Here is a 14076-nt window from a genome sequence, read left to right on the forward strand (position 1 = left end):
ATTTTGCTTTAAAACTTTCATTTTCTTTTTACTTAAAAAATTGAATTATCCACGTGCTTCAGCTGCCCTACTTCAGTCAGCCACATCAGTTAAGAAACTGACTACAGCGTGCCACGTCAAACACACAATAACGCCGTTGGAGACAATTTAACGGAAAGGATCCAATTGTTGCAATTTTCATAAAATTAGAATCCAATTGAGATTTTCAAAAACAAAGGGACTAAATTGAGATTCCACGCAAAAAAAGGGACTTAGTGAATGATTAAACCTTATTATAATTTATATTCGAGATCCTAACGTGTACTAATAAGTTTAAACTTTTAAGTGCTTAGAAATTATAAAAAAAAGCTACCCTATTAAAACTCTTTTATATGGCGTTGGTTGGCACTAAAATTCACACTACAAAAATTTACAATTTTACCGGGGGTTATTTTTTTCGTTTCCGGCGGTTTTAACCCCCGGAAAATACGTTACCCGCGGTTAGAAAAACCGTTGGGAAAAGCTGTGTCGCTAAGTAATTTTCGGCGGTTTTTTTAAAACCGCCGGTATTAGCGGGGGTTTTGTGCAAACCGCCGGTATTAGCGGGGGTTCTGTGAAAACCGCCGGTATTAGTGGGGGTTTTGTGAAAACCGCCGGTATTATTAGGAGTTTTTCAAAACCACTGGTATTAGTCGGGATTTTCCTAAAACCGCCGGGAATATGCAATTCAGATTTTTTTTTCTATTATTTCTAATTTTGATAAAAACTCTTTAATATATCAATCAAATAATTTGAAAAATTAAAATTGAATATTATAAAATAAATAGTAAACATGTTTTAATACAACAAATTGTTCAAATAATGATTTACATTTATACCTAATTACACCTTCTAATAAACTAACATATAAACTAATAAAGTCCTCTTTAAAACCTATGATACAATAAGAACCTCACATAATTACTTAAAAATTCCCATTAAAATACTCTAAAGTGTAAAATCCAGCAGAGTTGTTGAGTGAGTCCTTTTATTACGATTGACATTATCTCTTTTTCTCCTTTGATGACCCACTAGTATCCTTGTAGGTAACCTTAAAACAATATAAACAAATATTAAGCATCAAAATTTAGTACCCTAAAACATTGTACGTAATCAAGAAAACAAATGCCTAGTGAAAAATCAAACCTTGCACCGAAAGCTCCAACTTCTGGTTATTTGTTTCGGCATTCAAAGTTTCACTCGAAGGATCATTCCCTCATCCAATTATTGATGGGAAGCAACACTGGAATTAGTTTTCTTTTGAAATCGAGGACTATAATACTTAACAATCAAATATGTTTAGACAATAACCATAATATTATATTATCATCCAAAAAATCATAATATTATAATATCAAATATAAATTTCTTATAGTCAAAATAACAATTACATTAGTAAAAATTCGGACCTTGAATTTTAATTTCCAGCAAAGCCATCTTAGATATCTATCATGTCAAAACATTCATCAGGTTTCAACTGTGGAGGTGTGTGGCCGGAACCCTGAAATTATTAAAGTAAAAAAATAATAGAACAAAGAACTAAAATATTTACAAATAAGTATATAAATCATGCCAACTATACTTTTTCATTAGCTTCCATGCTTGCTTTCTACCTTCCAACCAAATACAAAAACAACATTCTCCCTAACCCTTTACTCATCTTTACCTAAATGAAACTACAAAATTCTGAAACAGTAAGACTTTTAGCAAATTTAAGTATCAAATAGCAATACCTTTTGGTGCATAATTTTAAGTCAAGATGAAGGGAGCCTACGATAATAACGTTGTAACATACCACTTCTATTTTGCCCAGAGCATTTTCCAGCTTTCCATTTAGTCATTGATTTTCTGCTGTCAAAGCTTCAATCTGCATATATAAGACAATAAGCAAATTAATAAATATTACCATCCTTCTTGCAATCTACTTGGTTCCTCATAATTTACACCTACTTTTACTTCAATTCTCTCAATAAAAGTAAGCAATTGATTTTTGTTATTCATTCCTGCTTCTTGAAATCTCATGAGTTGTACTTAATGGTAGGATTCAGCTACAAAACAAGAAAGGAAGTGTTGACCAAGTCCTGTTGATGGATGCTGCAACGAAAACAATGATTGTGTGTGAAGCTTTTAAGGAGCCGATGCACAGAACAATTTTGTCAGTACTATTTCTCAATCGAAAGCATGGTGTGTGAATGTCAGCCAAATTAGAAAATATCAATCTACTGTCTTGAACTTTTGAAACTTATTATTTACTCATCTTCAGAATGGAAGTGGTGCATCATCATCAGGTGCAAGAGTGAAATCAGAGCAACTTGACTCTTAAAGCTCCATGTTGTGTATATTCTGCTTGTCTCCTCTCTTGAGCCCATATAATATTAGCAGCTTTTATGAGAAGGGGTAATGAATGAGCGATGAGATTGTAGAATGCCGCCACAGTCCTCTTGTACTTTGTGTATGTTAGGAATTAAATGCAGAATGTAAGTCTCTGATTTTCCTTTCCTAGTTCAGCTTGGTTTTGATCTTCATAGTTCGAATACTCATTGTTTTTCAGCAGTGTTTTTGTCAACATTAACCAACTAAATCAATAACAGAAGTTGTAAATTGATCAAAAATAACTCAATATATCTAACAGTTTAAACAACTATCAAACTAAGTTCAATCATCTATTTGCAATTTAAAACAACGTCAATTTCAGGGTTAAATACATTTCCCATACCAAATATTTTCTTGCAGTAATCTATATCATGGAAATCTTGGCTAGCTTCACCCAAACCCTATTGTTTAATTGAGAAAGTAGTGGATCATGAATATATCGTTTCTCAACTTCACCGTATATTGGTATCTGTTGATGAACCTTGCTAGAATGCTCTGATAGAAACATTTTTTTCCCAAATCACCACCAATCAGACCCATTTGATTCATCAACCACATGTTCCTCCCACTCACAGGCACCAATCCCCAACCAATCAGCTTCCCAACACCCTTGGAACTCAAAACCCCTTTCGCAACCCTAATCCTCGCAGCCCTAAAGGGAACCAATTCTCCCTGGGAAGCCAGCACATTTCTCCTTAGCCATGACGAAACAATCTGCCATCTCCGCCTTCAGTTTGATAAAAATTGCCTTCAGCAGAGTCCTCGACGCCACCGCCTCCACCTTGTCGTCTCGACTTCGCTGCCTCGACCTCGCCGCCTCGACCTTGCCACCTCAACCTCGACGCTCAACCCAAGCAGGGGAAGACACTCCACGAACACGAAGCAGGGGAAGATTGTGGTGCGGGGAAAGGGTTTGGGGGAAAATTTGATGAATGCAGCTGGAAGAGATGCTCCACGAACACGAAGCAGGGAAGATTGTGGTGCGGGGACGGGGGTTTGGGGAAAATTTTAATGAAGGCAGCGGGAAAGGAGGGAGAAAATTAGGGCACATTTAGGGAATTAAAAGGAAATAAGGTGCGGGAGAGGAGGTAATAATAATTTTAAGAGACTACCGGCGGTTTCATTAAATAACCGCCGAAAATATTCGGGGTTTTTAAAACCTCCGCAAAATAACCTCTTTTAAAATTAAATATTTTTGTAGTGTCAATATCAACAATAATTTCCAAATTAACAATGATAACACGTGAAACCGCATGCACGATCAAAATAAATTCATATTACTTTTATAGAATATTGACCAAAGTTTCATTCATAATTGGACAAATAATCTCCTTCCATATACGGAAAACTGCAATTTATAAGCCTTTTAAGTTGCAAGTGAGAAAGAAAACATTATATGCTGAGTGATATTTTTTTTAAGTGTGTCTTAGCATAGAAATTTTTAAGTGTGTCTTAGAAATTTTATTAGAAATTTTGTAATACAGTTGTTGTGATAAGTGGTTTGATTTCTTTATGAATATTTTATTTTTGTAATTTATTTTATTTATTTATTTTAGTATAATAAAAAAGAATTAACTCAATTATTTTTTTATTATTATAGTGGAATTAAAATGTTTACCTAATTCTCCAAATATTATTATAGGATATATAATAGTTGACAATAAAATTATATTATATGAAATATTTCATATAATTTGAAAAACAAATAAATTAAATATCTAAACTATTCTTGTATGGTTAAACTACATCGTAGTACTTAAAAATATCAAACAGTCAACCTATACAATTAAAGGTGGTAAATAATTTTAATAAAAATTTATAAAAGTGCTAAAAATACTAATAAAATATTGTTGTTGGTGGATATATGAGTCAATCCACTCTCAACAGGATTTCAACATGTTTAACTAGTGTATTAAATAAGCCGGATTCACTTTAACCCACATTAAAAGAAAATTTAAATTTTTCCAACCAACTTGACTCGAATCCGTGATGAGATAAGTTAGTTCACGGGTTAAAACTCGTTTTGACATATCTATATAGTATAAGAATTTTTCTTCTAACCAACAATAGAGTGAAAGAATATAATAAATTTATGCTAGTTTATTCAAAATTCTAGAATTACATCTAGTTTTTCTAATTTTTTTTAAGATATTCCATTAATAAAATAAAGTCTTTATTATACATTTAGTCCTCGTATTTTTTTTGGCACCAGACTTAAATTTAGGTATGTTATTTCAACACATAAATTTATGTCTTCTAAATGTATGTCTGACCTTAAATAGAAATAAATAGTAAAAAATAGTCAGATCTAAAAAAAAAAAATATTCAGCACGCCTAAGTCGACAACATTAAGACATGCATGCCTAGGCTAACACTAGAGTCTACCTAAATCGACAACACGAAGTGAAACTTCCTATGTTGGAACACCAAGCAAAGTAGGCCTAAGTCGACAATACTCATACAGTAGAGACTACTAATATAAGGCGTCATTAGAGCCCACCCATCCACCTACATGGTCGAAAGACGACCTCAAAGAGCTCGACCAAACGGCATGTCCACCTACAAACCCTAAAAGTCAACCACAACTTAATTAGAGGGTTAATCAAAATTGCAAACAACACCTCTCATATGATAATCAAACTCTCGAGACTAGGGGACTTATTTATATACCTAGCCCAACAATTATGCTAAGTCATATGGCCCGATAAGGCCCATTCAGCTTTGTTGACATAAAATGGTTAGAAAATATTTTGAGATATATTTGTTGATGTAAATATTCCTATATTAATAGTATATGTGGTCAAATCTCGGTAGTTTGATTACATTGTAATATTACCTAATACCCTATATTTATATAATATTTGGTAAATCATGTAAGGTTTCACATTATCACCATTATTTTTCTAATTATCATATATATGTAAGTCATTATTTTTTGATATTACTTGATATTCTCTTGATATTATTAGTTTTATATCATATAAGTTACAAGGTCTAGAAACCCTATAAATACACATCATATTTTATTAAGAAATACATATTCACTCATACTCATTCTCTCTTATTCAAAATATCTAAATATTGACTTAAGCGTAAAAAATCTTTTATAAGTAGATATTTTCTAACGTTCTAATCCTCATGTGGTACACACTAGAATTTTTCAATATGCTTAAATCTAGTCACTTTGTCCGATGATATGTACTCATGAAAGAACAAGTAACATAATATTATATATATATATATATATATATATATATATATATATATATATATATATTATATTTATAATATATATATATATAAATATAATATATATATATATATATATATATATATATATATATATATATATATATATATATATGTGTGTGTGTGTGTTATATATAATAAGGAGTAATACGGGTACATTACATTTCTTCCGTAGCTTTCATAGTATTTGAAGGAAAACTAAAAAGGCATTTTCACCTATTTAGATTGTAGACATTACCAATGACAATATCCTACTATAAGAGCTTCATAGGGTGCAACTCTTTAGTGTATACACACACATGAACAATATCCTATACCGGAAAAACAGCTACATAGGCTTTGGCTGCATACGCATGAAAGATATTATTTTAAGAGCTGAGAAGTAAAATACAAAGGCACTTCCAAAAGTGGATGATTTTCTTTCTGTTTTTCCTAATGGTTTTTCAACTCAATGTCCCGTCTCAGATTCCTGTGCATTGTACAGATATATTTTATAAACTATAATCTTAAAAACAACAGTCATCTTTTTTTATCCGCATATATTACATTATCATTTGGTATAACACGAAAATATAAAGCATTATATAATTACGAAAAGAGAAAATTCACAGTAACAATAAGTTTAATTACATAGTATTTAAATAACAAAAAGTGCAATTATAGTTTATCCCCGTAATTATAGAAAAGGAAAACAACAACTAAAAAAAGGTCAGTTTAATTTTCAAATTCAATTAAAAAATAAATAAATAAGCAAATTTAATTGATGATTAACACACTCTAGTAAAATAATTTTTATACAAATAGTAATATGAGGTTGAAAAGAAGAAGAGATATACTGAGATTGGCTATAAACCATAACCCATAATCAGGAACCTTCGATCACACTTCGACTAGAGTAGAGTCACACAAAATATCGCTTCCTTCAACTATAACAATCTCTTACGTTCTTTGCATGGCATTCCAATCGAGCCATGTAAGCAAGACAAGGGAGTAAAAAGGACTTCATCAAAACAGATTATGTAGTCATAATATTGACTAATTAACACCACTTCTTCTCACACACAAACAGAAGCCATTAATTATCATATTTTCAACTATTACAACGGAGTACACAACTTGTAATAATTACTACTTTTATTAAGAGAATAGCCCCATAAACATCTCTTCAACCTGAAATTCTATTCGCGAGTTGAGACAGTGCAACTAGGGACGACCCACCCTTCGACAAAGCCTTCATTGCACTTTGCTGCACCTCTTTCACTCTCTCTCTCACGCGATTGCCCTTCACACTTTCTACTCCCTCAATAACCTCCCTCACCATTTCTGCTATCTCCTCCCTATGCACCACCTTCTTCGTCGGCAACTCCCTGGGCCCAACCGCCACGCCCAGCTCCTCCGCCAACAGCGCCGCATTCATCCTTTGCTCGGCGTACAACGGCCACGCGATCAACGGAACACCGTTTGTTACACTTTCCAGCGTGGAGCCCCACCCACAGTGTGAAAGAAAACCACCAATAGAACGATGACCTAGTATAGTCACTTGTTGGGCCCACTCGGGAACCAGCAGGCCCACCTCGCGAGTCCTCGAAACAAACCCTTCCGGCAAATACTTAGCCACCTCATCAATCCCGCTACTCCCAGTGGTGAAAAACGCCGCGTCAGCAATTCCTTCAATGGACGGGCGCACCACCCAAAGAAATCTCTGTTCACTCAGTTCCAACCCCCAAGCCAGCTCCTTCATTTGCTCAGACGACAATGTTCCTCCGCTGCCAAACGACACGTAAACCACCGACTGAGTCGGTTGTTGGTCGAGCCACGTCACCAGCGACTCAGTTGAAGAATTGGTTACTAACTCGGGCTCTCTCACGAGAGGTCCCACAGCGTACACGGGAATCTTCATATTTAGCGCTTCACTTAACGAACCTCCCTCCCTCAGCGCTTCAAGCTCTTCACGTTGAAGCTCCTCCCACGTGTTCACCAAAACGCCGTCGCTTTGCAGGACCCCGTTTCCTATTTTCAGATATTCTGTATACTGTCTGTCGTTCCGGTCCAGCATGGGGTCGAACACGTTCTCCGGTCGAACCGGTTTGCAGCCCGGAATTTTGATCGGTTCCGTTTGGTCCACGTATTGTCCCTCTACCAGTTCATCCAGAACCGGCGAATAGAGGACCAACGCGAGCATCCAAGCGTGTGAAGCAATGTAGACGTAGCCGTGAATATCGAGTTCTCTTGCTATGGGTATGGTCTCGGTGCTGAAAACATCAACGATGACTGCGGAAGGGCGAGGGTTAATTTCGGAAAGAATTGACCGGATGGCGAGTTTGGCTTCGCTCATCACGACGCAGAGGCGAGTGACCACGGCATCGTTTGGGGCAACGAGGGCATTGATGTCTGGTGAAGGAATATCAATGAGGTGGCAGAGAGATGGTGTGAGGAGTGAGTTGAGGATCTGCGTTTCGGCTGGTGAAGTTTGGGAAGTGACGGCGATAACTGTGACTTTGAAGTTGTGGAGAAGGACAAAGCGCTTGGCCAGCTCAATGACAGGGATGAGATGGCCCAGACCTGGACTTGAAACGAGAACCACGTGAGTGAGTTTTGGCGTCTCCATGAAGCTGTAACGAGAAGAAACTGATTAAGGTGTGTGAGTGGGTTTTACTGAATCGGAAAACTACAATATGAAGGAGATAATGAAGCAAGCGAAGTAGAAGTTATTTGGTGGATTAAGTATTCGAAAACTTGATATGAGACGTGGTGAAGTAGAATTGCAGATAGATATAGAGAGCTGAGTGAACTATTATTGGTGGGCTGATTCAATATATTTGTTTTCGTCTTTTCTACTGTTCTCATTCTTCCACGAAAACGGACAATATTGAAAACGGAGATAAGTTGTGTGGAGGAGATTTGTGAAGTCGGCTGCTGGTGAGGTTATATGGAGAATATTGGACTTGGAAGAACAACCAGTCATTCAAGCGGGCCTATTATATGTTTTTTTTAGAAACAACATATACATATGTTTTACATTCGTTTTAAATTTATGACACTATTTTTTCTTTTTTAAATACAAAAATTTAATCATTTTACTTTCATAATATATGTTAAGTAATCTCAGTCTGTATTACTCATATTTCTTACTACTTTCATATATTATAGAACTATTTTCTTTTACATTTTATTTATATTTATTATTATTATCATATGAATATAATATGTCTGTAACTAAAAGGATTGGTAAGTAATTATTTAAAAGTAGGCTTAATTACTTCTTTCTTTTCTATTTTAGTTAAAAAGTTATAAGTATGTTTTTACTTTTATTTTTGTTTTAATAAGTTTCAAATTTTAAAAAATTAAATCAATTACACTCTTTTCACTATTACCTAACAAAATAAGTTAATGTTATACGTCACTTCTTAATTTTTTTGTTTATTTTTTTAATTTTTGTACACATGTTTTTCGGTTCATGTGTTAAATGTAAGGACATGTGACACTATTAATATAAAATGATGACATAATAGTATGTAATCTATTAATGTTAAATGTCATTCTTTTATACTCAATATGAAATCTCTATAAATTTATTTATTTAATTTAATCTCAACTTTTTTAAAAATGAGACAATGTAGTTTTTTTCCAAATTCAAATAAAAATTTATTATCAGCATGTTATACTAATATATTTATTGAAATTGACATTTTAACATATTAAACTAAAATAATTAAAGTAATTACATATTAAATTACTTCATTGTTGTAACAATAATAATAATAATTTATTCTATATTTTATTATATTTTAAGTCCAACAATACTTTTTTATTTATGAATAAATATTGTTGTATTATTAAATAAATTTAAGGTTCATTTAAAAAAACTAAGTGTTTAAAACTCTTATATTATTTATGTGTTTTTCGTGAGATTAATAGTAATTAATTTAAATGAAATCTAATAATATTATAGTTGATTTAAATATAATTTTAAAAATATTTAATAAAAAAGAGTAAATTTTAATATAAACATCAATATAATATTTATACAAAAATAAATTTGGTTCTAATTTGAAAAAAAAACATTATTTCATTTAAAAAAATTGAAATTGAATTAAATCAAACACTGTTCTCCACACATGCATTGCGTGCTCGCCCCGCACACACACACACACACATATATATATATATATATATATATATATATATATATATATATATATATATATATATATATATATATATATATATATATATATTAAATCAATACAAGACAATATATTTACATAAGACAATATTATATCAGATAACACTATTATATCACATGACACAAATAGTGTCATATGTTACATCACGATACTTTATATGTGGACAAGTAAAAATTTTCCAAAAAAATTAAAAAATTAAAAAACACAACAACAAATTAATACGTGACATTTGTAAAATACTAACAAAAAATGTCTAATTGAATTAAAATTTCAATAATTAAAACTTGATTGAAACAAAAAAAAATGAAGGCTTATTTTTTAACTTTATAACTAAAATAGAGACAAAAGAAATAATTAAGCTTTTCAAGGTTACGAAATAATCATTTTATTGGAGAAGTGATAGCGAACTGATTATTGTGATGAAGCATTCCAATAACATTTACTTTCAAGGTTTTATTTATTATTTTTTTAGCTTTGTTATTTGTTTTATTTTTCACTTCTAGTATGGTGTTGAATCGGTGGTGGATTGTGAGGAATATTTTCTCCTTAGATACGTCAAAATAATTTTTGTTAGTCACTTTATAAGCGTTTGATGGATATTGAAACTATGTTGGATTTTTGTTTGTCTTTTCCAATTGGAGAATCCTTCACACATGGAAAAATCTCTAAGGTGGAAGATGTAATCGTCAAGTGTGACGTTAGTATTTCTACTTTATCATTGTCATCAAGTCATAACTGAGATCAATATAAGATCGGAAATATAGTATTTCATCATGACACCTTCCCCTTGAGACATTACTAGACAAAATCCGAACAAATTTTAATACAAACTATATATATTTCTATTAGAGTTCTTGTTATTTTAAATTTTTTTATTTTATTTATTATCAATAATCTCTGAAGAAATGTAGTCCTCTTGGTTAAATGAAAATGAAGATTAACAGCAGTGAGAAAAATCTGTTAAAGAACATTATTGTATTCAATGAGAACTGAATACATTGAAAAAAAGGTTAGTCCAAATATCATTATTGGTAGTTGCAAGATTTGGAAAAGATATTTGGTTAACGGGCCCAAGGAAATGGGTCGTTGAAAGTACGTTGTGAAAGGTAGAAATGTACAAAAGGATTAAACTTTGAAAAGACATACAAATGGATCAATATTTAATACTAAAAGTAATAGTCCAAATAAAAATCTTGGAAATGAAATGTATGGATGGCATGGAAGAAACAAGTAGAATAGAGTATTACGGACGATAAAATGAGCTAACACACATGTTGACTCACCATTGATTGAACTAAAATAATGATAAATTTAATTTCGTGAGATAAAAGTTTTGTAATTTGTCTAGATCCCAAAAATATAGTTTTAAACTATAGTTAAGGGTCCTTACATTTGTGATAAAATAGAACACTTACAAGAATAAAATTTAATTTACAATTAAACTAAAATGATCATAAATTTAAAACTTTAAAGAAACCTATACTGCTACTATTACCAGTGCAAACCGAACGTTCATACAAGCATCATATTAGACCGAACAATTTTAAACTATTACAGAAACAGGTATAAGACCGAACAATCTTACTTTAATAGAAATCAAATCAACCTCTTCTACCAACGCCTGCTCCAGAATACATTCTGCACACTCTGCTCACACCCACAGGGTGATCATTGCAAGGACAAAACAACCGAACGAACAACAAGACAGGAAAATAAGGATAAGCTAGTGTAATTTAATTGACTATGTTAACATACAATTCAGATACCCACATAATACAATTATACATATACAGAAATCATAAAACATGTTATAACCGACCACTTTACACTAACTGTCCGGACTAGTATGAATATGAGCTATGGTCGTTCATGCACTCGTGGGTGGTAATCTGGAAAACCATCAGTATTACCGCAGCATGGAAAAAACCCTTGAGCTTGCCACACGAGGTTAACCCATTATACCTCACCTTAGGTCAAGGTAATACATACCGCCCACGCTAGGGTCTCCTGCTATTCTCACCACATGCATCATCATTCTCTACTTGAGACTTAGTGATCATTAGAATTTCAGGATGAACGCCAATACTAAGCTTTCCCTATTCATACTTTTACCACAATACAACCAATCACTGAGACATTCCTCCTTGGAATTCTCTTTTAGATCCATAATATAATTTTCACATCATACTTTCTCATCCATTACATCTTTAAATAAATATCACATGTAACAGTAAAACAATAACCCCACCTTTGAACACGACCGAACGTGAAAGATTAACATAACCTATGAACAAGACCGAACGAGAGAGCACTCCCAATATGAGAACATGACCGAACGGTCATTTAGAGAATAAGACTCAAGCAGGAGTCGAACACTTGGACTTATATCAAGCACTTATGATTTAGAACGAACAATATTGGCTTAGACCAAACACTATTAACTTAGTACAAGTACGATATTAAGCACTAGTATAAGAATGAGCGCTCATAAGAGACCACACAACTCAATAATACTGATCGCTAACACTATCTAAATACTAGTACAAAACCGAGCACTATATCGAACGAGCGCTGGTCCAAGACCAAGCGCTTACCAAGAACGAGCGCTAGTACAAGACTGAGCACTACCGAGACCGAGCGCTAGTATAGAATAAGCACTACCAAGACAGTACATGACCGAGCGCTATCACTAGCATAATGGCTAGTACAAGACTGAGCACTATCACTAGCCTAACGGCTAGTACAAGACCGAGCGCTATCACTAGCCTAACGACTAGCACAAGACCGAGCGCTAGCACTAGCCTAACGGCTAGTACAAGACTAAGCGCTAGCACTATCCTAACGGCTAGTACAAGACCGAGCGCTAGCACTATCATAAATAATAATATAAAACCGAGAACTATATTGAACGAGCGCTGGTCCAAAACCAAGCACTTATCAAGAACGAGCACTATTGAGACCGAACACTTGGTCCAAGACCAAGCACTACTAAACTTAAATAAACATGAAGGAATATATATATATATATATATATATATATATATATATATATATATATATATATATATACATACAATTATGTCACACTTATTTTTAATGAAAAATAATGATAACATCTACGACTTTACGTCTTATAGAATACATTAACTAAACTGTTTAGGAAACATAAAAAAGAACTATACTTAGACCAAATGCTTACTATTAAACCGAACAACACATAACCAAATTATCACTACGAATCCTAATACCGCTAAGCCCAAATATATGACCAGACCGAGCGTTTTATACCGATCGATTTTCTACAAAACTTGCAGAACTTCTCAACCACTTCACAAATTTCATCCAAACCTAGAATATTGCATATAACAGTCCACACCCAAAATCATCAAACATCAAATAATTCAATTTCACATACATGCATGATCATCAAACAACAGTTTCATACATCAAAACTAAGTAATTAAATTAGCTAGCTTCCCTTACCTCTTGACCAGACCGAACAATAATTATTCTTTTCCAGACTTTGCTTCCTCCCCAGAAAATCCCAAGAACACCTATATTTCCCCGATTGGTGAGGAAAGACCATCCAATGGCCAAAATGGAGTTAGAAAGGGGAAAAGAAGTTTGAAGAACACATGCAACCAGTAGACTACCTTGCATGTGACAGACAACATCCATTCTAAGAAGAGAATGAACTTACCAGCTCATACCAACAACTTAATCGGTGAAAAAATGAAGTCCTTGACACCAAGAAGACTGAGGCGTTGCCTGATTGATGATCGAAAGAAGAAAAGATAAGAATTTGCAAATAGAAGAAGAAGTTTAGAGAGAAGGAGGAGAAAATTGAAATTCAGAAACATTTAGAGAAGAAAGTGCATGCACGAATGACTCGAGGTTTTTGAAAAAACTAATTATATCCTACTATCAAAATCTACTCTGTCCAATCCGATGCACCCATCTGGATTCCACTTTGCTGCTGAATTTAAGGATCCTGACAGTCTCAACTCACCATTATTAGTTTGAATGAATATTTTGTTTACACGATTTATTTTGCTTATTTATTTTAATATAATAAAAATGGAATTTTTTGTGGAATCAAAATGTTTATTTAATTTTTCAAATATTATTGTAAAGATATATGTAAAAATATATAATAGTTGATAATTAAAGTATCAACTCATATAATTGAGAAACAAATAAATTAAATATTTAAATTATTCAAATATTATTAAACTAGTCTTTAAAAATA

General features: G+C 32.9%; 1 protein-coding gene across 1 annotated transcript; it reads right to left on the bottom strand.

The window, feature by feature from the left end:
- Positions 1–6379: 6379 nt before the first annotated feature.
- LOC148193001 (anthocyanidin 3-O-glucosyltransferase 5-like) lies at positions 6380–8500 on the bottom strand. The gene has a single exon (XM_088099800.1). The coding sequence runs from the start codon at positions 8246–8248 to the stop codon at positions 6806–6808; it is 1443 nt and encodes a 480-aa protein (XP_087955926.1). The 5' UTR covers positions 8249–8500; the 3' UTR covers positions 6380–6805.
- Positions 8501–14076: the final 5576 nt, after the last annotated feature.

Source organism: Vigna umbellata, chromosome 9 (assembly GCF_029865625.1).
Source record: "Vigna umbellata cultivar VRB3 chromosome 9, Vumbellata_1.0, whole genome shotgun sequence".
In the NCBI taxonomy this organism is placed as follows: Eukaryota; Viridiplantae; Streptophyta; class Magnoliopsida; order Fabales; family Fabaceae; genus Vigna; species Vigna umbellata.